At 37.7% G+C, this 24,843-nt stretch overlaps 1 protein-coding gene across 7 annotated transcripts in view; it reads left to right on the top strand.

The window, feature by feature from the left end:
• The window catches only part of ENTHD1 (ENTH domain containing 1), a 151,018-nt gene that overhangs the window by 104,948 nt on the left and 21,227 nt on the right, over positions 1 to 24,843 (top strand). For 4 of the 7 annotated variants that reach the window (XM_001166227.6, XM_016939205.3, XM_054675907.2 and 1 more), the window contains one exon: positions 23,499 to 23,885. In XM_001166227.6, the coding sequence (XP_001166227.3) occupies positions 23,499 to 23,885 (387 nt within the window). The remainder of the gene's footprint in view (positions 1 to 23,498; positions 23,886 to 24,843) is intronic. The other 3 variants (XM_016939206.3, XM_054675910.2, XM_054675909.2) reach the window with 1 other exon arrangement.

The raw sequence follows: 24,843 nt of genomic DNA, 5'->3' as shown, positions 1-24,843 counted from the left end.
AGACCACCGCAATAAAGCCAACATTGCAATAAAGAGTCACACATATTTTCTGGTCTCCCACTGCATGTAGAAGTTATGTTTACACCATACTGCAGTCTACTAATGTGCAGTAGCATTATATGTAAAATACAATGTACACACCTTAATTAAAAAACACTTTGTTGCTAAAAAAGGCTAACAATCATCTGAGCCCTCAGTGAGTTGTAATCTCTTTGCTGGTGGAGGGTCTTTCCTCCATGTTGATGCTGCTGATGGATCAGGGTGGTGGCTACTGAAGGTTGGGGGTGGGGGCTGCAGCAATTAAAAAAAATAAGATGATGAAGTTTGCCAGGTCATTTGACTCTTCCTTTCACAAAAGATTTCTCTGTAGCATGCAATGCTGTTTGGTAGCATTTTACATACAGTAGAACTTCTTTCAAACTTGGGGTCAATCCTCTCAAACCCTGACAGTGCTGTATCAACTACATTTATGTAATATTCTGAGTTCCTTGATGACATTGCAACAATGTTCACAGCGTCTTCACTAATAGATTCCATCTCCTAAACCACTTTCTTTGCTCATCCATAAGAAGCAATTCCTCATTCGTTCAAGTTTGATCATGAGATTACAGCAATCCAGTCACATCTTCAGGCTCCACTTTTAATTCTAGTTCTCTTGCTATTCCCACCACATCTGCACTTTCTTCCTCCACTGAAGTCTTGAGCCCCTCAAAGTCATCCATGAGGGTTGGAATCCACTTCTTCCAAACTCCTGTTAATATTGATAATCTGATCTCCCATGAATCACAAATGTTCTTAATGACATCTAGAATGGTGAATCCTTTTCAGAAGGTTTTTAATTTACTTTGCCCAGATCCATAAGAGGAATCACTGTCTAAGGCAGCTATAACCTTACAAAATATATTTCTTAAATAATAAGACTTGAAAGTCAAAATGACTTTTTGATCCATGGGCTGCAGAATGGACATTGTGTTAGCAAGCATGAAAACAACATTAATCTCCTTGTACATCTCCATCAGAGCTCTTGGGTGACCAGGTGCATTGTCAATGAGCAGTAATATTTTGAAAGGAATCGTAAGGGCCTTAGAATTTTTGGAATGGGAAAGGAGCAATTGGCTTCCACTTAAAGTTACCAGTTGCATCTTTTGCCAACAAAAGCCTGTTTCATCTACATTGAAAATCTGTTGTTTAGTGTAGCCACCATCATCAATTATCTAATCTTCTGGATACCTTGCTATAGTTTCTGTATCAGCACTTGCTGCTTTACCTTGTATTTTTATGTTAGGGAGTTGGTTTCTTTCCTTAAACCTCATGGACCAACTTCTGCTAGCTTCAGACTTTTCTTCTGCAGCTTGCTCATCTCTCTCAACCTTCATAGAATTGAAGAAAGCTAGGGCCTTGCTCTGGATTAGGCTTTGGCTTAAGGGAATGTTGGGGCTGGTTTGATCTATTTGGACCACTCAGACTTTTTCCATATCAACAATAAGGCTGTTTCACTTTCTTATTATTCTTGTGTTTTCTAGAGTAGCACTTTTAATTCCTTCGGGAACTTTTCCGTTGCATTCACAGCTTGGCTAAGTGTTGGTACAAGAGGCCCAGCTTTTGGTCTCTCAGCCTTCAATATGCCTTCCTCACTAAGCTTAATTGTTTTTCTCTTTTAATTTAACCTAAGAAACACATGACTCTTCCTTTCACTTGAATACTTAGAAACCACTGTAGGATTATTAATGGCTGAATTTCAATACTGTTGTGTCTCAGGGAATAGGGAGGCTGGAGAAGAGGGAGAGAGATGAGGGATGGCTGGTCGGTGGAAACATCAGAACACACACAGCATTTATCGATTAAGTTCACTGTCTTATGTGGGAGAGATTCATGGCACCCCAAAATGATTACTGTAGAAAAATCTAAGGAATCTAAGGTCACTGATCACACATCACCACAACAGATATTATAATAGTGGAAAAGTTTGAAATGTGAGAATTACCAAAATATGACACAGAGACATGAAGTGACAAGCTGGTGGAAAAATGGCACTGACAGACTTGCTAGATTCAGGGTTGCCACAGACCAATTTTGTTTTTTGAAAAACCGTAATATCTGAGAAACACAATAAAATGAGGTATGCGTGTGTGTGCACATGCACGTGTGTAATGGAATACTATTCAGTCTTTTAAAAAAAATCCTGTCATTTGTGACAACATGAATAAACCTGGAAGACATTATGCTAAGTGAAATAAGCCAGGCACAGAAAGACAAATAGTGCATGATCTAACTTGTGTGTGGAATCTAAAACAGTCAAGCTCACAGAAGCAGAGAGTAGTGTGGTGGTTGCCAGGGGCTGGGTGGTGAGGGGATTGGAGAGATGTTGGTTAAAGTGTATAAAGTTTCACTTCAGATGAATATGTCCTGGAGAGCTATTGTACAGCTGAACTGAAAGATAGGTGCCAAGAAATTATTCAAAAATTTAGCACAGAGATCAAAGAGAGAGAAAATATGGAAGTCAGATTAAGAGAAATGCTGATGGAGTGAGGTCTAACATCATATCTAATCAGAGTTGCAGCCCTCCTTCAAGTCTGAATACCTGCCCCATTCCACGTCAGCCACTCTGCACTTGAAAGTAAAAATGTATTGTAATACTTGAAAATTGCTAAGAGGGTAGATCTTAAATGTTCACCAAAAATGATAAGTATATGAGGTGGTAGATATTCGTTAGCTTGATTTAATCACTTCACGATGTATATACGATCAAAACATCACACTGTACACCGTAAATATATATAATTTGTGTCACGTACCTTAAAGATGGGAAGAAATAAAATGGAAGACACTGAGCATCTCTGTGAGCTAGGGGGAGAAAGCTAATGAGAAAAAGTTGAAGACAGGGAGTAGAACGGACTTGAGTGGGTTTTTTCTGTGACAGATGGCAGGACAGGCCTGGATAGAAAGGAGGTTTCTGAACCTCAGGTCTGAAGGGAAGGAATACTATGGGCGTGGTTCATTTTATAAGCAGTAGGATGAGAAGCTGAAGTGGATCAGTTTAAAAGCCTCTCTTTTCTTGATGAATAGGAAAGAAGGTCATCTACCAAAAGTGAAGAGGGAAAGGTCAAGTTGACAAAAGTACTTGAGACGAGCAGAGAGGGTTTGAAATTGTCTTTGAGAGAAATCAAAGAGCCAAGGCTGAGCCAAAGGATTTACGGGCACTCCTGAGACCCCAGATGACCTAGGCACTATGAAATGACATTGTGAATTTCCTCCAGCACTGGTCAGTCACCCAGTCCCAAGGTGCTAGATGCGAAGATTAAAAATTGGAGAGGGGGTCGGAATAAGTTGAACAAGTTGAACCAGGCTTGGATGTCTCATGTTTGGGGACTGGGAAGTTAGGGGCCTTTCCAAGGTACCCTAAAGAACTCTCATGTTTAACCTATGAGAAAGCCAGCATTTGGACCCGCCATACAGACGGCATGGATGGCCACATTAGCCAAAGAGGCAGCAACAACCAACACAAAGGTGACTACAACCATGGCCAGATGAGAAAGAGAGATAGTTGTCTCTTTTACTCTCCACCCTCTGTTCCAACACCCTAGAGGAGCTGAGCTCAGAGGGTGTGGGGGAAGATGAAAGCAGATCAAAGCCGACTTCCAGATAAGAAAAGGGAAAGAAATAAAAGAGCTGCCCAAGATGAGAGAGCAGCCAGGGTGAAATCACAGAGGTGAGATGGCACCGGATATATCGGGGAACCTTTCAAATACAGAGTGGCTGATGTGGAATGGGGCAGGTACTCAGACTTGAGGAGGGCTGGAACTCTGATTAGATGTGATGTTAGACCTCACTCCATCAGCATTTCTCTTAATTCAGCTTCCATATTTTCTATCTCTTTGAGCTCTGTGCTGTATTTTTTAATTATTTCTTTGGATCTATCTTTCAGTTCACAATTTCCTCTTCAACTGGGGTTAATCTGTTGTCTTAATCCACCATTTTATTTTTTAATTGATATATAATAAATATACATAGTTTCAAGGCACATGTGATAAGTTGATACATTTATATAATTTGTAAAAATCAAATCAGTGTACTTGGGATATCCATCACCTCAAATACTTGTCTTGTCTTTATGCTAGAACCATTTGAATTCTTCTCTTCTAGCCGTTTTGAAATATACAATAAATTATTGTAAACTATAGTCACTCTACTGATCTATCTAACATGAGGTCTTATTTATTCTATCAAACTGTACATATTTGTGCCCATTAATCAACTTCCCTGCATCCCCACTCCACCCTTCCCAGCCCCTGGTAACTTCCACTCTACTCTCCATCTTCATGAGATCCACTTTTTTAGTTCCCACATATGAGTGAGAACATGAGATATTTGTGTTTCTGTGCCTGGCTTATTTGATGTAAAATGATGACCTACGGTTCCATCCATGTTGCTGCAAATGACAAGATTTCATTCTCTTTTATGGCTGAATATTCTAGTGTGTGTGTGTGTGTGTGTGTGTGTGTGTGTGTGTGTGTGTATACAGAGAGAGAGAGAGCGCATTTTCTTCATTCATCATTGGTGGGCACTTAGGTTGATTCTATATGTTGGCTGTTGTGAATAGTGCTGCAATAAACATGGGCATGCAAATATCTTTTTGTTGTATTGATTTCCTTTCTTTTGGCTATATACTCAGTAGTAGAATTGCTGGATCATATGGTAGATCTATTTTTAATTTGTTGAGGAAACTCCATACTGTTCTCCATAGTGGCAGTACTGTTTTTACATTCCCACCAACAGTATACGCCAGTTACCCTTTCTCCACATTCTCACCAGCGCTCATTACTGCCCATCTTTGGATAACAGCCATTTTAACTGGAGTGAGATGATATCTCATTGTAGTTTTGATTTACATTTCTCGAGTGTTTAGTGATGTTGAGCATTTTTTTTCATATACCTGTTGGCCATGTGTCTGTCTTCTTTTGAGAAATGTTTATTCAGATCTTTTGCCCATTTTTAATCATATCTTTTTTTGCTAATGAGTTGTTTGAGCTCCTAATATATTCTGATTATTAATCCCTTGTCAGATGGGTAGTTTGCAAATATTTTGTCCCATTCTGTGGTTTGCCTCTTCACTTTGTTTACTGTTTCCTTTGCTGTGCAGAAGCTTTTTAGCTTGATGTAATTCCATTTGTCTAAATTTGCTTTGGTTGCCTGAGATTTTGTGGTCTTAACACAAAAAATCTTTGCCCAGGCCCATGTCCTAGAGTGTTTCCCCAATGTTTTCTTCAGTAGTTTCATAGTGTCAAGTCTTAGGCTTAAGTCTTTAATCCATTTTCATTTGGTTTTTGTGTATAGCGAGAGATAGGGATCTAATTTCATTCTTTTCCTATAGTTATCCAGTTTTCCCAGCACCACTTATTGGAGAGACTGTCTTTTTTTCATTGTGTGTTCTTGGCACCTTTTACAGCCAAAGATGAGTTGGCTGTAAATATGTGGATTTATATCTGGGTTCTCTATTCTGTTCCATTGGTCTGTGCATCTGTTTTTTTATTCACGCTGATTTGGTTACTCTAGTTTTGTAGTAAATTTTAAAGTGAGGTAGTGTGATGCCTTTAGCTTTATTCTTTTTTTCTCAGGACTTCTTTGGCTATTCAGTGTCTCTTGTGATTCCATATAAATTTTAGGATTGTTTTTTCTACTTCTCTGAAGAATGTCATTGATATTTTGATAGGGATTGCATTGAATCCTAAATTGCTTTTGGTACTATTGTCATTGAGCATTGAAAATCTTTCCAATTTTTTAGGTCCTCTTCAATTTCTTTAATCAGTGTTTTGTGGTTTTTCTTGTATAAATCTTTCACTTTTTTGGTTAAATTTATTCCTAGGTATGCTATATTTCTTGTAGCTATTGTAAATGGGATTGCTTTTATGATTTCTTTTTCAGATTGTGCATTGTTAGCATATATAAGTGCTACTGAATTTTGTATGTTGATTTTACATCCTCCAGCTTTACTAAATTTGTTAATAAGTTCTAACAATTTTTTGTGGAATATTTGGGTTTTTCTAAGTATAAGAGCATGTCATCTGCAAACAAGGCTAATTTTACTTCTTTCTTTCCAATTTGGATGCCCTTTATTTCTTCTGTTACCTAACTGCTCTGGCCAGGACTTCCAATACTATATTGAATATAAGTGGTGAAAGCAGGCATTCTTATCTTGTTCCAGATCTTAAAGGTAAGGCCTTCAATTTTTCCCTGTTCAGTACAATGTTAGCTGTGGGTTTCTTATATATGGCCTTTATTATGTTGAGGTATGTTCCAGGGATGTTAAATGTTATTGAATACTTTTTCTGCATTTATTGATTGAAATAATCATATGGTTTTTGTTCTTCATTCTGTTGATGTGATGCATCATGTTTATTGATTTGTTTATATTGAATCATCCTTACATCATTGAGATGAACCTCACTTATCATGGTGAATGATCTATTTAACGTGTTGCTGAATTGGGTTTATTAGTATTTTGTTAAGAATTTTTGTATCTATATTCATTAGTGATATTTGCCTGTAGTTTTCTTTTTTGTTGTGTCCTTGTCTGGTTTTGGTATCAGGGTACTGCTGGCTTCATAGAATGAATTTGGAAGTATTCTCTCCTCTTCAGTTTTTTTTGAAGAGTTTGAGTAGAGTTGCTATTAGTTCTTTTTTATGGTGGAACTCAGCAGTGAAGCCATCAGGTCTTGGGCTTTTCTTTGATGGGAGAATTTTTATTGCGGCTTTGATCTTGTTACTGGTTCTTTTTTTGAGACAGAGTCTCTCTCTGTTGCCCAGGCTGGAGTGCAGTGGCACAATCTCAGCCCATTGCAACTTTTACCTCCCAGGTTTAAGCGATTCTTGTGCCTCAGCCTCCCGGGTAGCTGGGGTTACAGGCATGCACCACCATGCCCAGATAATTTTTGTATTTTTAGTTGAGATGGGGTTTCGCCATGTTGGCCAGACTAGTCTTGAACTCCTGGCCTCAAGTGATCCTCCCACTTCAGCCTCTCAAAGTGCTGGGATTACAGGCATCATCCACCATGCCCGGCCAATCTTGTTACTTGTTATTGGCTTATTGAGATATTCTGTTTCTTCATGGTTCAATTTTGGTAGGTTGTATATGTCCAGGAATTTATCCATTTCTTCTGGGTTTTGCAATTTGTTGGCATATTGTTGTTCATAATAGTCTCTAATGATTCTTTGTATTTCTGTAGTCTCTGTTGTTATGTCTATTTTTTGTTTGTTTCTGATGTTATTTGGGTCATCTCTCATTTTCTTTTCTTAGTTTAACCAAAAGTTTGTCAATTTTTTTTTATCTTTTCAAAAAACCAACTTTTTGTTTTATCGATCCTTTGTATTGCTTTTTTAGTCTCTCATTTGTTTAGTTCTCTCTGATCTTTATTATTTTTTCCTCCTACTAATTTTGGGTTTGGGTTTATTCCTGCTTCTCTAGTTCCTTGAGGTGCCTTGTTAGGTTATTTGAAGTCTTCCTACTTTTTTGATGTAGGCATTTATTGCTATAGACTTCCTTCTTAGCACTGTTTTTGCTATATCCCATAGATTTTCATATGTTGTATTTCCATTTTCATTTGTTTCAAGAAATTTTTAAATTTCTTTCTTAATTTCTTTCATTGACCCATTGGTTGTTCCGGAGCATGTCGTTTAATTTCCATGTGTTTGTGAACTTTCCAAGGTTCCTTTTGTTATTGATTTCTAGTTGCAGTCCATTGTGGTCCAAAAAGATACTTTATATTAGTTCTACTTTTTTGAATTGGTTAAGACTCATTTTGTGGACTAAGATATGGTTTGTTCTGGACAACGGCCCATGTGCTGAAGAAAAGAGCTTATGTTCTGGAGCAGTTGGGTAAAATGTTTCATAAATGTCAGTTAGGCCTGTTAGGTCTAGGGTGTAGTTTAACTCTGATGTTTCTTTGTTGATTTTCTGTCTGGATGATCTGTCCATTACTGAGAATAGGGTATTAAAGTCCTCTAATATTATTTGTGTTGCAGTCTGTTGATCCTTTTAGATCTACTAATGTTTGCTTTTTTTTTTTTTTTTTTTTTTTTTTGAGATGGAGTCTCGCTCTGTCGCCCAGGCTGGAGTGCAGTGGCGCAGTCTCGGCTCACTGCAAGCTCCGCCTCCTGGGTTCACACCATTCTCCTGCCTCAGCCTCCCGAGTAGCTGGGACTACGGGGGCCCACCACCATGCCTGGCTAATTTTTTTGTATTTTTAGTAGAGACGGGGTTTAACTGTGTTAGCCAGCATGGTCTCAATCTCCTGACCTCATGATGTGCCTGCCCTGGCCTCCCAAAGTGCTGGGATTACAGGCGCAAGCCACCGTGCCCGGCCTAATATTTGTTTTTATACTTGGGAGCTTCAGTGTTATAATTGTTATATCCTCTTGCTGAATTGACCCCTTTGATCATTATATAGTGACTGTCTTTGTCTCTTTTTCAGACTTTGGTTTGTAGTCTGTTTTATCTGATATAAGTATAACTACTCCCACTCTTTTTTGGTTTCCAGTTACATGGAGTATCTTTTTCTACCCCTTCACTTTTGGTCTATATGTGTCTTTATAGGTGAAGTAGGTTTCTTATAGGCAACATATAGTTGGGTTTATTTCTTTATCCATTCAGCTATTCTATGCCTTTTAATTGGAGAATTGAGTCCACAGTATTTTTTTTTTTTTTTTTTGAGACTAGTCTTACTCTGTCACCCAGGCTGGAGTGCAGTGGTGTGATCTTGGCTGACTGCAGCCTCTGCCTCCTAGGTTCAAGTGATTCTCCTGGCTCAGCCTCCTGGGTAGCTGGGACTACAGGCGCATGCCATGACACCCAGCTAATTTTTTTTGTATTTTTAGTAGAGACAAGGTTTCACTATGTTGGCCAGGCTGGTCTCGAACTCCTGACCTCAAGTGATCCACCTGCCTTGGCCTCCCAAAGTCCTGGAGTTACAGGCATGAGCCACCACACACAGCCCCCACAGTATTATTATTGTTAAGTAAGGAGTTAGTACTTCTATTTTGTTGCTTGCTTTCTGGTTCTTTTGTAACTTCTATCTTCTTTTGTAACTTCTATCTTCTTTTGTAACTTCTATCTTCTTTTGTAACTTCTATCTTCTTTTGCGGTTAAGTGATTTTCTCTGGTAGTATGTATTAATTCATTGCTTTTCATTTTAAGTGAATCTATTATAGGTTTTTGCCTTGCAGTTACCACAAGGCTTACCAAAATAAACCCATCTTATAGATATAACAAGTTATTTTAAAGAGATGACAACTTATTTTAGATCACAAAGAAAATAATAGAAACAAAGAAAAAATGAAAAAAAACTTTCTACACTTTATCCCCTCCACATTTTGACTTTTGTATGTGTCAATTTACATATTTTATATTACCCATCTCTTAGCAGATGGCAATAGCTATTATTGTCTTTGATAGATTTGTCTTTGGGGATTCATACTAGAGTTAGAAGTGGATTTCACAACACAGTTACAGTATTAGAGTATTCTGGCTTGTCCATGTACTTAATTTTGCCAGTGAGTTTTATACCTTCAAATTTCTTTTTTTTTTCTTTCATGTTACTGTCTTTTTTCTTTCAGACTAAATAACTCCCTTTAGCATTTCTTGTAAGACAGGTCTGGTGGTAGTGAATTCTCCCAGCTCTTGTTCACCAATTTATTTTAAAATTTCAGTTGTTATTTTTCATTTTTAGAAGTTCTATTTGGATCTTTGTTAAATCTGCTTGGTTTTGTTTTTGGTTTTTGGTTTTGGTTTTGGTTTATTTTTGAGACAGAGTCTTGCTCTGTCACCCAGGCTAGAGTGCAGTGGCGTGATCTTGGCTCACTGCAACCTCCGCCTCCTGGTTCACTGCAACCTTCGCCTCCCGGGTTCAAGCAGTTCTCCTGCCTCAGCCTCCCAAGTAGCTGGGATTACAGGCACTCACCACCATGCCCGGCCAATTTTTGTGTTTTTAGTAGAGATGGGGTTTCACCATGTTGGCCAGGCTGGTCTCGAACTCCTGACCTCATGATCCACCTGCCTCAGCCTCCCAAAGTGTTAGGATTACAGGCATAAGCCACCACACCTGGCCTGTTTTTATAATCTCTTATACCTTGCACATCTTTCAGAAATACTTTATTTCTCTAACCACATTAAGTATATCTGTAGTTATTTTATCTTCTGTGCTTAATAATTTTAAAGTTTAAAGGCTTCACTGGCCTAATGATTCTGGCTTTTGTATTCTTGGGCACGTTTGTAGTACATGGTCTGTCCTCAAAAATATTTGTTGCATGAATGAAAATATGTGTAAGGCATGGGAATAAAAAAAGCAAGAGAAACATTAGTAGATAAATTATAGTATAGTCCTGTAAGTCATATTATAAAAATATAAGGAAAGAGCTGTAAGAACAAGGACCATACAACTGCCTCTGTCTGGAAGAAGAGAAATGGTATTTGCCATCTTAGGTATTCAGTAAGGTGTTTCCAAAGGGGCATGTTCTCTGGTATACTGTAATATTTAAAGTTTTAATAGGTGTCTTTTTTGCTTATTTTGAATAATAGAACATTTATGTTTCACAAGAAATAATACTTTATCTGAATTTATGATCGAAATGATATTTAAAGGCTTGTTTCAGTGTTGCAGACTTAGACGTGATTTTTACTCTGTGTCGAAGTTTAAAAGTGTATTAGTGGTCTGTATATCTAATAGGGCATATGTCTGAGAGTTATAGTTCTTCATATCACTGTCATATTTACATAGTATACCAGTTCTCTTGATCTCAAATACCCCCCTTCCTAGAATTGGCAGGTTCAAGAGAATGCATCATGCTTGCAGATCATAAATACAGGAGTATCTACGGGGAAGGGAGAGCACCTGGTTTGTTGACATTCCCATCCACTTCCAGTCAGGGCCATGGCAGGAACTCCCTGTAATCCCACTTCTTCAGACTGTTTCATGATACCAATAACCATGACTAAATAGAGTTTGCTGTGTGCCAGGCACCTTTCAAGCATTCCATATATTTAATTCACGTCAGAATTAAACCTCTGACCCAATTTAGCTTACATTTTCAGTCTTCTATAATCACCTGTAGGGTTTTATTGTCATTGCCTGATGGCCACATACTCTTGTGCCCTCAGGCACCTGCTCATCTTGTTCAGCCTGGCATGCTTTATAAAGCAGGGAGACCATCCACATACCAGAGACCAGGCTCCGTTGAAACTCTCACTAGCGGAAAGACAGGAAACGTTGCAGTAAATAAAGATCGCCAGCTTCACAAAGACATTTTCAGCTTTCATTTTTATAACTATAATCTATTGAGGGAAATTATGGTTTTTATAATTGGTGGAACCTTAACTATGGTATAAAATTTAACAATGAGCACCCTCTACCTGTTTTATAATCCATTCATTATAATCCATTTTAATGGCAGGAAAGTCTTTAGCTGACCCACTTATTTTTTTAAAAAGCACCTTTATAGAAGAAGCAAGTTACATGAAAAAAAGCACCTTTACATGTGTCCAGATCTGTATTTGTCCATGAGAAATTAAGCCATTATTTCAAGTTTATATTGAAGTGGTAGTAAATGGTGCTTGCCATATTTCATCACTGTGTTTTAAAACTATGTTTTCTTATTTTAATACTTGAGTATAATATACACTACAATTATATGTCATGATATATGATAAAACTCTCAGGACCTACAACTGTGTACACACACACACACACACACACACAATCATAGGGAGATTATAGCTATTCTAACTTGTTATGATTATTTAGGTTTTATGCATGTACTGTAAGAAAAAATATATTAAAATTTTCATGTCAAGCATGTTATTTAAGTTGCACATTCAATATTCATTTTAACTTGGTTGCTTGTCTTTTAAACCAATACATTTAATAAGCAATTTAAGTCACCCCTCTATATTAATTTATAACTGTGGCCTCTTAGCAAAATGGTCTTATTATTACCTTCAGATCCTATTTCCTCTGATTGACTTAATTACTAAAGTAGAAGCTCCTTCAGTTACACATTTTTAAACTACAGAAAGACATATTTTGGCATCCATCTTTTGTCCTGCTTGCCAGCTCTCTGCTTTGTAGCTGTAATTGGATACTATGTATCAGAACAAGGGCAAGATCATAGCAATAACTCTGTTGGAATATAACCCCACTACTAAGATTCACAATAATGAATACAAAATAATATACAATGATTGTAACACCTGAAACAATGCAATGGTATTATTGCAAAATGAAAAAGAGGTAGCAGGGTGGAATGTTCCTATCTGCAGGCAAAATCTCTTAACTCAGTAGCAAATCTGAAGTTCTCTTTCAACAGATTTCATCGTCATCTGCAAACTGGCAAAAGTATTCTTAGTTACTTTAGCAGCTTAGCTATTCTCTTTTGTCCTTAGGCTCAAAGCATGGAGGTGTTTTTGTTGTTTTTCCTACTTCAGTCATTTTCATGATAGTCTGTATTTAAATTTGCAGCCTGATGTCTTACATAGGGAACAAACTAAAGGATACCTAAAAGATAACTGTCAAGAATAATCAAGCCAGCTTTAATGAGACTCATGTGTCAAAGTCCCATTTTGCATCAGTCAATTATATTGGCAGGTATAAAAGCACTGTATGATAAAGAATACTGGGTATAGTCTCATAATTCAATACTGGGCTTCCTGTCTAGGAGTCAGCTGGATAGATCCTCGAGAACAAAGCTCTTTGACATTCAGGTTCAAATGGAAAGAAAATGAGAAGGCAGATAAAGCAAGCCAACTACATTAATTCACCTGTACCCCTCTCTGCCTTTTCAGTGGAATTCAGAGAAATTCTCTCCCAGCAAAGGTTGGAAAGTCCTCATGAAACAATCAGTTTAGTGTTTACAGAGTATACATTTACATGTTTGTGTTCAAACATACAAAGACAGTATTCAGCTGGGTGTGGTGGCTCATGCCAGTAATCCCAACGCTTTTGAAGGCTGAGGCAGGTAGATCACTTGAACCCAGGAGTTCGAGACTACCTGGGCAACATAGCAAGAGCTCGTCTCTACAACTAATTAAAAAAAAAAAATTAACCAGATGTGGTGGCATGTGCCTATGGTCCTCAGCTACTTGGGAGGCTGAGGTGGGAGCCTGGGCAGGCCAGGCTGCAGTAAGCCATGATCACACCACTGCAGTCCAGCCTGGGTGACAGAATGAGAACCTGCCCCCAACCCCTTAAAAAGAAAAAAAGACAGTATTCATTGCAGTTCTCCATCAAATCTCCTCAAGTTCTTGTGGACTTCAGAAAAGTTTCCACAAATGCTGCATTATATCTATTCAAGAAAGCATCTACCCAAAGCCGTCTTCCTGGGAGAAGGCAAGCAGCACAGATACAGAGGCCAGCTGTGTGCTGACTCAACTCCATTCCCATTCCCACGGTCCTGCACCTCCGGGAGTAGCACCAGGGACAAATGGAGTGAGCCCGAGGGGAAATCGAGTCTCTTTACGGTTATGAACATGTACACATCAAGCTGTTAGAAGTGCTAGTAAAGAAAAACCTGGTGCAGCTGATTCTCCCATACTTTTTTGTTCCTTCTTTTATTCCCCTAGTAAATAACATTGATTTGGGATTTGGGAATCTGGGATTCTAGTTCTAGTTCTGCTCTTTAATCATTGCGTGATCCCGAGCAAGTCACTTGATCTCTGGGATCAAAGGGACTAAATAAAGACCTCTCCTTTCTCTACAGTTGAGTCTTTTAATGACCAAATCATCCAGCTTATGATTCATTGAACACACACTTATCAAGTGAATACAGGTATACTCTGCTAGTTGCCTATGGGTTGAACAGGATCTGTGACCTGAGGGGTTTGCAGTACCCTATAGGTGACAGTTCTATAAACGTATAAGAAGTTATAAATAATAAATTTGTTTACTCCTGTATTTCCAGAGCTTATAATAGTGTCTAAGACATCCTTGTACTTAGTATTTGTCAAATGAATGAATAATATTTGAAATAATGAAATCAATGAAAAACGTGAGTATTCACATTGTACTATGTAATAGCAGAGAAAATGGATTCATTTTAACGTGAAGGATAAAATATTTCACTAAGGAGGTTGTGTTTGAATGAGACCTTGAAGAATGAAACCATTTTTGATGGAGAAGAAGGGTGAGGAAGAGGATATTCTAGGCTGAGGGAACAGCATGAGCAAAAACACAGAGGCATGGAAATGTATGTTTTTTTAAGGGACGTGAATCTGGAAGCTGAAAATCAGTTCGATATAAAGAGACGAGGAACATTTCAGACAAAAATATCAGCATGGGTGAAGGCTTAGTGCTGAGAGGGAGCATAGAATTTGAAGACTGAAAGAAGTATAGCTGGATCATACAGCTTTAGAATAGTAGCACAAGATGAGGCAAGAGAGGTAAATGGGGACTAATTTATGCAGAGCCTTGTAAACCATGTTAAATAATTTGAAAAAGTATTGGGGAGAAATAACATCTGACTTTCATTTTAGAAAGGTCACTCTGGCTGGGCTGTGTAGAGTGGACTGAGGGGGTAAGCTGGAGAGACCTCTTAGAAGTTGTGGTAACAACCATAGTTCCAAAATAACCTGAGTGACTGGGAAGCTGATGGTCATATTAACAGAGGTAAAGCAAACACCCAAGGATGAGGAGGCTGGAGGATGATAAGACCTCCCTGAACACAGAAATAGGTAGATATTTAGGGCTAAAAATCAGCAGAGGTCAGGGTTCAGGATTAATATGTGTGAATTACTTGCCCACAGGTGACCATCTAGATCTAGTATAAGTATAATAATAGATGACATCACCCTGGGAGATTGTAAAGGCAGAAGAGGAAAGTCAAGGACAGACTGTTTACATTTCACAGGAAACGGGGCCAGGAAGAATGTTGACAAGATTGCCTAGACAGATAGGAGGAGAGCCAGCAAAGTTCGTTGGAGGCATCTGAAGAGGAATGAGTTTCAAAGAAATGGTCTTAAGATTTCAGTTTCATTCTTTCTCATCAAACCTGTCTGTCAAGACGTCTGCCAGCCCTGGTTCTGTCTATGTCTCTAGATTGAGCTCCTCTGCTCTCTGTGTGCACTGTGCACTCGTAACGCTGAATGCTTTGTACCTGCCCTGCCACTACCACACAGCACATTGTGTACAGCCTTCATTTCTTTGCTGAAATTGTTCCCTTTACTTGGACATTTTTGTGTCCTTCTTGACTTTTTTCTCATGCTTTTAGCTTGGTTCAGACATCATTTGTTTGAATCTCTTACACATCTTTATACCTCTAAACCTAAAGCAATGCCTAAATTTGTAGTTGCTTAGTACTTGTTTTGGTATTAAATTAACCTTACAATCTGAATTATTTCATTGGTCTCCTGGTTTTCTTATTTCTATTATCTCCCAACCCCAGATGCAACTAAAGATACAGCAATAATTTTCCTAAAGCATTATATCTGTCAGAATCTGGTCAGGAGACCAAAAAATACACCAGCTATGAGGTTAGCAGCTTTATTGAGGTATAATTACCATTCAATAAACTGTACATGCTTAAAATGTATAAATTTCTTTTTTGACCCATGGGTATTTGAAGTATGTTTTCTAAATTTCCAAATATTTAGGAGTTTCTTCTAAGTACATTGTTATTTCTACATTCAATTCCATTGTGTCCAGAGAACCTAATAGAAGGCTTTGGGCTTTTAAAGCTTATTGAGACTTGGTTTATGGTCCAGCACATGGACCATCTCAGTGAATAGACCATGTGTACCTGCACGCTTGCAAAGAAAATGTGTTTTCTGCCATAGGAGCTTTATAAATGTCTGTTAGGTCAAGGTGGTTGATGTTAAGTCTTCTAGATCCCCGCTGATATTTTGTCTACTTGTTTTATCAATCACTGAGCAAAGGATGTTAAACTCTCTAAATATGACTTAGTTGGATTTGGCCAGTTCTTTAATTCTCGAGGTTCTTTTTTTTTTTGAGATGAGGTCTCACTATGTTGCCCAGGCTGTTCTCAAATTCCTGGGCTCAAGAGATCCACCTGCTTTGGCCTCCCAAAATGCTGGGATTACAGGCATAAGCCACTGCGCCTAGCTAGTTCTTTAATTCCGTCAGATTTTGCTTCATGTATTTGAAAGCACTGTTCTTAGGCATATATACATTTATGTTTGTGTCTTCCAGATGATTGGCCCTTTTGTCATTATGAAATATCCCTTTTTATCTCTACTAATACCATGGTCTCTAAGTGTATTTTATCTGATATTATTATAGCCACTCAGCTTTCTTATACTTATCGTTCCATGGTATATCTTTATAAAGCATTTACTTTCAACCCATTTGCAATTTTGTTTTTATAGGGTGTCTCTTGTATACAGCATATAATTAGATCTTTTTTATCCAGTCTGAAAATTTGTGCCTGTTAATTGCATTTACTGTGGTTATTGAAATGGTTGGCTTTACAACTACTATTTTTCTATTACTTTCTCCTTGTTTTGTCGGTGTTTGGTTCCTCTGTTCCTACCTACCTTTCTTCTTTTGAGTTAAGTCAATAATTTTTAGAATTCCACTTTACCTATTAGACTTGGTAGTTATACCAAGGGATTAAATTATACACCTTTAGGTATTCACGGTCTATTTAGAGTTAATATTGTGTCACCATTGCAACCACATAGGCCTATTTACCATCTCATCATTTATGCTATAGTCCAGGGGTCCCCAACCCCTGGGCCACGGACTGGTACCAGTCTGTGACCTGTTAGGAACTGGGCCGCACAGCAGGAGGTGAGAAGCAAGTGGGCTAGCATTGCCACCTGAGCTCCGCCTCCTGTCAGATCAGCAGCGGCATTAGATTCTCATAGGAGCACCCTATTATGAACTGCAATGCGAGGGATCTAGGTTGCACACTCCTTATGAGAATCTAATGCCACATGATCTGAGGTAAAACAGTTTCATCCCCAAACCATCCCCACCACACCCTGTTCTGTGGAAAAATTGTCTTCCACAAAACCAGTCCCTGGTGCCAAAAAGCTTGGGGACTGCTGCTATAGTCGTTTAAACTATATTTACATTTGTTATAACACTCCACACATATTGTTACATTTTCTAAACAGTTACATATATTTTATTTTTAAAAAATTAAGAGTAAAAACAATCTTTTACATTCTCCTATATATTTTCCATTTCTAGAACTGTTTATTTCTTCCCAAAGATCCAACTTTCCATCTGGTATACTTTGTCTTCAACCCGAAGTACTTCCATTAACAATTCTTGTTATAAAGTTTTACGGGCAATTCATTCTCTTAGTTTTTGTTTATCTTACAATGTTTTGATTTTGCCTTCAATTTTGAAGAATATTGTTGCTGGATATAGAATTCTGCATTGACAGTTTTTTTTTCAGCATTAAAAAAAATGGTGTCATTCTGCTATCCTCTAGCCTCTGTTGTTTCTGATGAGAAGTCAGTCATCATTCATCTCATTCTTCCCTTATATAGAATGGGTCATCTTTCTCTGGGTACTTTCAAGATTTTCATTTTTATGTTTGATTATCAGCAATTTGACTATGATGATAACAGGTATGGTTTTCTCTGAGTTTTTGTTTGTTTGTTTTGTTTTGTTTTGTTTTTTAACCAGATTTCTCCCCTTTCCAGTGCTGTGGTAGCTCTGAATCTTGTTTTCTGGTTCTTCAGGCCAGTTAAGACTGTGGTTTCAGCCCACTTTTAGCCAATTACTGTAGAGCTGGCTGGATTCAGGGTAGCAAGTTGGAAAAACAGCAAACTTCCCCAGCGTTCTCTGCCTTCTAACTCTTCTCCCTCTCCAGTTTCTGCCTATTTTTGGTCCCCCTCCTATGCCTTCAGGTTATTGGTTTCTTTACATTTTTTAATTTTCTGGCTGTTATCTACAGAAGAGTTGGTCCACTTGAAACTACTCTGCCATTATCACAAAAATATGATACAATACAGAGAATTTAATACAAAAACATTAAGTATTAAAAACTGAAAGGGCAAAAAAAAAAGAGTACAGGTTAAGCACACCTAATCTGAAAATTCAAAATGCTCCAAAATCCAAAAATTGTTTAGCACTACGTGATGCTCAAACATCATGCTCAAAGAAGTGCTAGTTGGAGCATTTCAGATTTGGGATTTTCAGATTAGGGATGATCAGCTGGCAGTATAATGCAAATATTCCAAAGTCTGAAAAAGTCCAAAATCTAAAACAATTCTGGTCCCAAGCAATTCAGATATGGGACACTCAGCCTGTACCAGGATATCATGGGTACAGGCTGATTTACTTGCATCCAAGGATATCATGGGTACAGGCAAATTACTTGCATCCAAGTCTGCCTTTTGGGGTATCCAAACTAAAACATGTTCAAATTGTTGCTGAGCAAATATATTCATGTTCATTCACTTATTGGGAAGCTACAATTTTCTAGACACTGTGAAATCGAACTGGTAACTTATATTATTAGTTATTTTTATGTGTTTATCATACATATACCCATGGTATGATCAAGGTAGCAACTGCAGGGATAAGTCACCAGCCCTAACGCTGGAGGAGTTATTCAAATTTAGAAGCTTGAAGAAGGGGCTCTGTGGGGTGGTGACCCAGGCCTCTTAGGATGGGGTGCTGGTTGGTGGGTGCTAATGTTAAGAGAGTATGATAAGGTTGCTTCTACAAGTGTTGGAAAAATGGAAACTGGCAAGAACGCATTCTTTCTATCTTCTCCACCGATGGAGTGGAGAAGCGTTGCAAGGGTGTTGCAGTCAGGAGCAGAGGACAAACAGGAAGGAGCAAGTCCTCTCTTCCTACTCTAACCTTCCCATCTCCCTCTAGCACCTCTTGTTGGCAGCACCTAACAAAAAGCTAACTGGCAAAGTATGAACATGGTATGTGGTGTCACAGCTCCAGTATCACAAAGCAAGAGTATAGAAGGGTGTGAGTATGAAGCTGACACAGCAGCTCAGTAGCTGCCACAGCCCATCCATTGCCTACTCAGCATCATACACATTCTACACATATTTAAATTTCCGAGCAACAACAACAACCCTCTTTGTCTACCTAACAAGATACAACTATCTTTGAATGAAGATGCTGTCCCCAAAACAAAGCCACAAAGTTCTCAGACCTCTAAGATACCCAGTCCCCAATTCCTAAAACTTTCTGGAGTTATGTTGTGAGAATCAGTTTCCATCACATTGGCTTTCCCCTCTACAGGCATTTAGGTTTTGCTGCTTCTACTCCTCCACAAACTTTTCCTTTTCACAAAATTTGTTGACATTTCTTATCTTTTGTTGTCTCTTCTGTTCTATTTCCCCTTTGGTTGGTGCCTTTTTATTCCACTTCTGTCATTTCAATCGGTTTTGAGAAAGGAGGGGGAGTGATTATATCTTGTAGATGGTACTGTTGATGCCCCACCCCATACTCTCTTGGCCTTCCTCTGAGTACTACTGCAGCCTTGGTGACCAGTTCCATTTACACTGAAAGTACCTGTATCTCTCTTCTTCTCCACCCCGGAGCTTTCTCCAGAGCCCTTAGACTTGTTCATCCTAAGTGCAGGGTAGCCTGGAAGTTGCAGGGATTTAATGCCCAGAGTCAACCCTCAACCAGTGATAGTTAAGAGTTATTGAAAAAATATTCCACCTTCTCATCCCTGGGAGGACAGTTCTGAGGCAACCCAACAGGAGTGGCTCTCATTTTCCCACAACAGTAAATTGCTTGTTAATATACTCTTTATTGACTTTTGTCCCTTCTTTGTTTTAACTTTCCCGGTCCCTCATTTGTGCTTCTTTAAATCACTGGCCAAATTACTTGCATCCAAGTCTGCCTTTTGGGGTATCCAAACTAAAACATGTTCAAATTGTTGCTGAGCAAATATATTCATGTTCATTCATTTATTGGGAAGCTACAATTTTCTAGACACTGTGAAATCGAACTGGTAACTTATATTATTAATTTTTATGTGTTTATTGTACATACACCTGTGTGTATATGTGTACATATACACAAGTTTGTGTGTGTATATATGTACATATACACAAGTTAGTGTGTGTATATATGTACATATACACAAGTTAGTGTGTGTATATATGTACATATACACAAGTTAGTGTGTGTATATGTATCTATCTATATATACATAATCCATACTTTGTTCATTGACAATAGGAATTCATCGTTCATTGGCATTAGTTCATCGACAGTAGGAATTGTGACTTCCGCTTGTGCATATCTCCTGCATTTAATACAGTTCAGTACAAACAGTGGGTACTAACAATGATTTCTTGATGGACCATTCCTATTTTTAGGCGTCAAATACAATATACATTGTTATACAGAAAATCAACATATAAAGTTGATATTAAATAATTTATAAATTAAGATATAGTTAAATTTAACAAACATTTGACACCTCCTATATGCAAAAGCATGATGCAGTTATAAAGTCAAAATGCAGGAACTTAATATGATATGTGATAGGCACTAAATAGCATATAATTAAGTGAAAAATGAGTTTATAGAAATATTACCTCAGAGAAGGGAGAGATTAAGATAGAGTGGTAGACATGATTGGAAATAGCTTCTAGAAGTAGTAGTTATTTGAGGAATAGTAGGGTTTAATAGGATTTAAATAGGTGGAGAAGAAGAGGGTATTCCAGGATGGGGAATCAGTGATGATGGTCAAGAGCCCTGTGTTAACATGGAGAATGAAGCTAAATGGATGTAAATGCTCATGGCGTGTGAAGTGACAGGGAGAATGGCCTGACTGAGGGTTTGTTTCCTGTTGAATAGCAACAGAAAGTAAGCAATGAAGGGCCTTTGAAACCCAAGGAATTTGGACTTTCTCACTGACACAAGAGGCAATTTTTGAAGGATTTTCAAATATAAACTATAAAGTAGTAATTGAATTGGAGAGGAATAATTTGACGTATTGCATAGACAGCAGGGGTGGATGAAGGCTGATGGAAGAGAAACCTGGTACAACTTGCTTTCTAGAATCTTCAAGACTCTTTAGCTTTCTGTATAAGTAAACATTTTTCTCTTTGAAATAATGTACTATCCATTTCAAATCATTATTTTTCATTTGGCTTCTTCTAGGTCATAGTATTTGATTCATTTAAAAAGTTAGCAACTTTAGCAAAAGTCCAAGCAACCAAAAGATTGCAGCCTATTCTTCCTGGGCTAATGGGAAAGGGGGTGGGTAGAAATGGAATGACTTCTGTCTGGTTTGCTTCATTGAATTTTAAGGATTTGTTCATTTGTTTCATTTTAAACTTTTTTACTAAACCTTAAAATGGCAGCCATACAGACAACTTTATGCATCTCAATTTTGAGATTTAGATTAAGTATTGTGAATATTTTCATCAGAAAGTTCTGGTCATTCTGAAATGTCCTAGTTTAATATTGCTAAATTTTAAGATGATCTTATTACATATAGAGCAAAACATTTTTGTCTTGTTTTTCTCACATGTAAAATGAAAGTCAATGGAAAAATATTTAACTAAAATTCACTTTTAATGAATGATTTGATGTAAATGTGGTGATATGCAAAGTCACTTTGAAATACCATAAATCTAGTAATCTAGTACTCAACTAGGAATATATTCATTTGGGTGTTTTGTTTTGTTTTGTTTTGTTTTTCATAGAAATGGGGTCTCACAATGTTGCCCAGGCTGGTCTCAAACTCCTGGGCTCAAGTGATTTTCCCACCTCAGCCTCCCAGTAGCTGGGACTACAGGCACTGCGCCTGGCTTATATTTGGTATTTTTAACAGACTTTCAATCATCTAAATATAATTCAGTCATATGCAAATTAGGAATATTTTAGGAGAGGTTCTTTTCATCTACCTATTTCCTTTAATCATTATTAAGCAGTTAAACTATATTCAGTTTAGAAAAATGAAGGCGTTACTTTTTCTTTCATCTTTGTGCTTCAGTTTCCCTTGCACCCAATGAGCATTCATTGAACCTGTCCTCTGGGAATGGCACTGTTAGGTGCTGACACACGAAGATGACTCCTTGCAAGGTCTCCTCAAGGAGACTTTTGTCAGGTAGGGGACAAGATAAATGAGATATGAAGTGTTATAATTACTCACAGAGCTTCAAACAGGACATGTGAAGATAGACAATAATAGGATAGGGTGAGGAAAGAAAAGGGTCAGGGCAAGCTTTAAAGAGAAAGTGATACTTGAATTGAGTTTTAAAAGATGAGAGGATGGAAGAAAAATGGAATTTCTGGTGAAGATAGTAATGTAAGTTTCTTGAACTGTCTTAATTCTGTGGTACATACCAGCAGTATTTTTGCTAAGGCTAACCTCCAACTGCAGATGAAAATGAAAAGGAAGCTTTATAGAGACAAAGAAAAGTTTCTTTTCTTTAATAACTCAGAGCCCAAAAGTGATGAGGATAGCATGTAAATGTGCATTCTGAAGTATTTTATGACATACATTGTGATGTATAATCACTCGATAGTGAATCACGCAATTTCTGTGTCCTCTTTTGGGAGCTTCGAAAGATAGCCTCTTCCTTTGGCCCTCTTCTACCTCATTACGCTTCTCGTTTCATGAACACAACCTCGTAAAAATAACGGTCTTTCTTTTCATATCCCGGTTCAGATGGAGCTGTTACAGAGCAAGCCCTGGCGCTTGAGGGTGTTCCTAAGAATTTGCATCTAGAAACTCGGACCAGGTCTATAATGCGTAGATTCAATAGACATTCCTGGATCAGGCCCACCTTCAGTTTCAGTTTCTTACAATTCCTTCAGTGTTTTCTATTTGTAATAAACATTGTTTGTTATATTCTAGGGACTATTTTATGTACTTTGGTGATATTAACCACTAGAATGGACAAAGATCTCCAGCCCAGTGGAACTTACATTTTACTAATTGTCAGAACAGCTCTGAAAGATTGTTTCCTTTCTTCCGTATAGACAAAGCATTTATTAAAATTAAGCTTCTACCTAAAGTACTGAGTTTCTTTAATGTGCCTTGTATATAGAGACTGTGTGGAAGAAGACATTCTTTATTTTTGGGAAGAAAGCTTTTCTTTTTCTTTCTTTCTTTTTTTTTTTTTTTTTTTTTTTTTTGTAGCTGAGGGTTCTGTAAGGATAGACCAGTATGATGTGGCATATTTTCCCTAGTTTATCTTGTAAAAAAGATGAAAGTTGGAAAGTACTAAAAATATGGTGGTTTCAGCGACGGATAAGTGGGTGAAGGGAGAAATATTTAAAGACAAGTTATTTGAAGCTTTCCTTGCTTTGTGCTTCAGTGAGGAGAGAGGGATAAGGCAGCTACCAAAATGACTAAGGCGTCAATTATAGCTTGGGTGTACTTTAAATAGGCAGAATATAGAAGCATAGTAAGAAAGCAGAAGGGCTAAATAGGAAAGAATTCTGTTATGACATTAAAAAATCCTATTTATTAAAATTGTAACAGATTTGAAATAGAGTATTTTCAGTTTTATTTTTTGATTATAGTTCTTATTTGTTCTTTTATAGATGCTGTGCCTACTCTCTCAGAAAATAGTCCTTCTGGGCAGACAGATGTGAGTTTGGACAAGAGATCAGATGGTATCCTTACAAATACTGTCACAGAAAACCTCTTGGAAACACCTTTAGAAAAGCAATCAGCTGCAGAAGGTCTTAAAACATTGACAATTTTACCAGCATGTTGGTCAAGTAAAGAGGAGTTTATCAGCCCTGACTTAAGGGTATCAAAGTCAGATTCTACTTTCCATAACCAGGCCTCTGTAGAAACACTCTGTCTCTCTCCCTCATTCAAAATATTTGACCGAGTGAAGGAGATTGTAATCAACAAGGCCTACCAGAAACCAGCACAATCCAGCATTCAGATGGATGATAAAATCCTCAAGACAACCACACGGGGTGAGTCTGCCAAACACACACACACACACACACACACACACACAACAAAACAAAAAACCTCTTTTGAAGCATTATTTTACTTTTCTCTGCTTTCTGTCTCCTTTTTTGGTTCCCTCCTTTCACTCTTCATCAGTGATATTAAAATGTACATGCCATACACATACTTCTTAGTTGGGAAAGTCCCTCTTTTATTAAAGGGCTAATAGATAATTCATCACCGTGGGTTCTGAGTCCTTGGTTGAATATAAGTTCTGAGCAATTTTGGTGCAGACCAAATTAGAAGGAACTAGCGTGAAGTAAGTGCTTTCTGTTAGACATGTAGGTTACTTATTAAGAGATTATATGAAAAAGAATTGGTTATTATGTGTATTGGTGTATACACACACCCCCACATACACACGGGTGTATGTGTGCCCCTTTAAAAAGGGCTGTGTACTGATTGCACAAAAGGGGCAGGGGATCTTGTCTTTTTTATATTATATATATATTATAAAGATATAAAAAACATTAAGAAGATTGCAATATTGTTTAGACTGGGTAATAAAGGATAAAGCCAGTTGAGATTTCAGGTTATTGGTTCTCAGTTACTAAATCCTCTATTATATAATTATGCTTTCTACTTTAAAGTTTACTAGTAAAATAATAATTTTTTATGAATTTTTCAAAGACTAAGTAGTAGTTTTATTGGTTCTTACATATAATAGTGCTAACCAACTCATATAAATATAAAGCTTTTTAAATTTATTTATTTTTATTAGAGACAGGGTCTTGTTCTGTTGCAATCAATGCAATCATAGCTCACTGCAGCTTCAGACTCCTGGGCTCAAGCAATCCTTCCACCCCTCAGCCTTCCAAGTAGCTACGACTACAGGTGCATGCCACCACTCCTGGCTAATTTTATTTTTGTGTGTGTGGAGGTGGGGTCTTGCTATGTTGCCCAGGTTGGTCTTGAACTCCT

This window comes from Pan troglodytes, chromosome 23 (assembly GCF_028858775.2).
Source record: "Pan troglodytes isolate AG18354 chromosome 23, NHGRI_mPanTro3-v2.0_pri, whole genome shotgun sequence".
Classification (NCBI taxonomy): Eukaryota; Metazoa; Chordata; class Mammalia; order Primates; family Hominidae; genus Pan; species Pan troglodytes.
The sequence above is the reverse complement of the archived record's forward strand: the minus strand, read 5'-3'. Positions and strand labels throughout refer to the sequence as shown.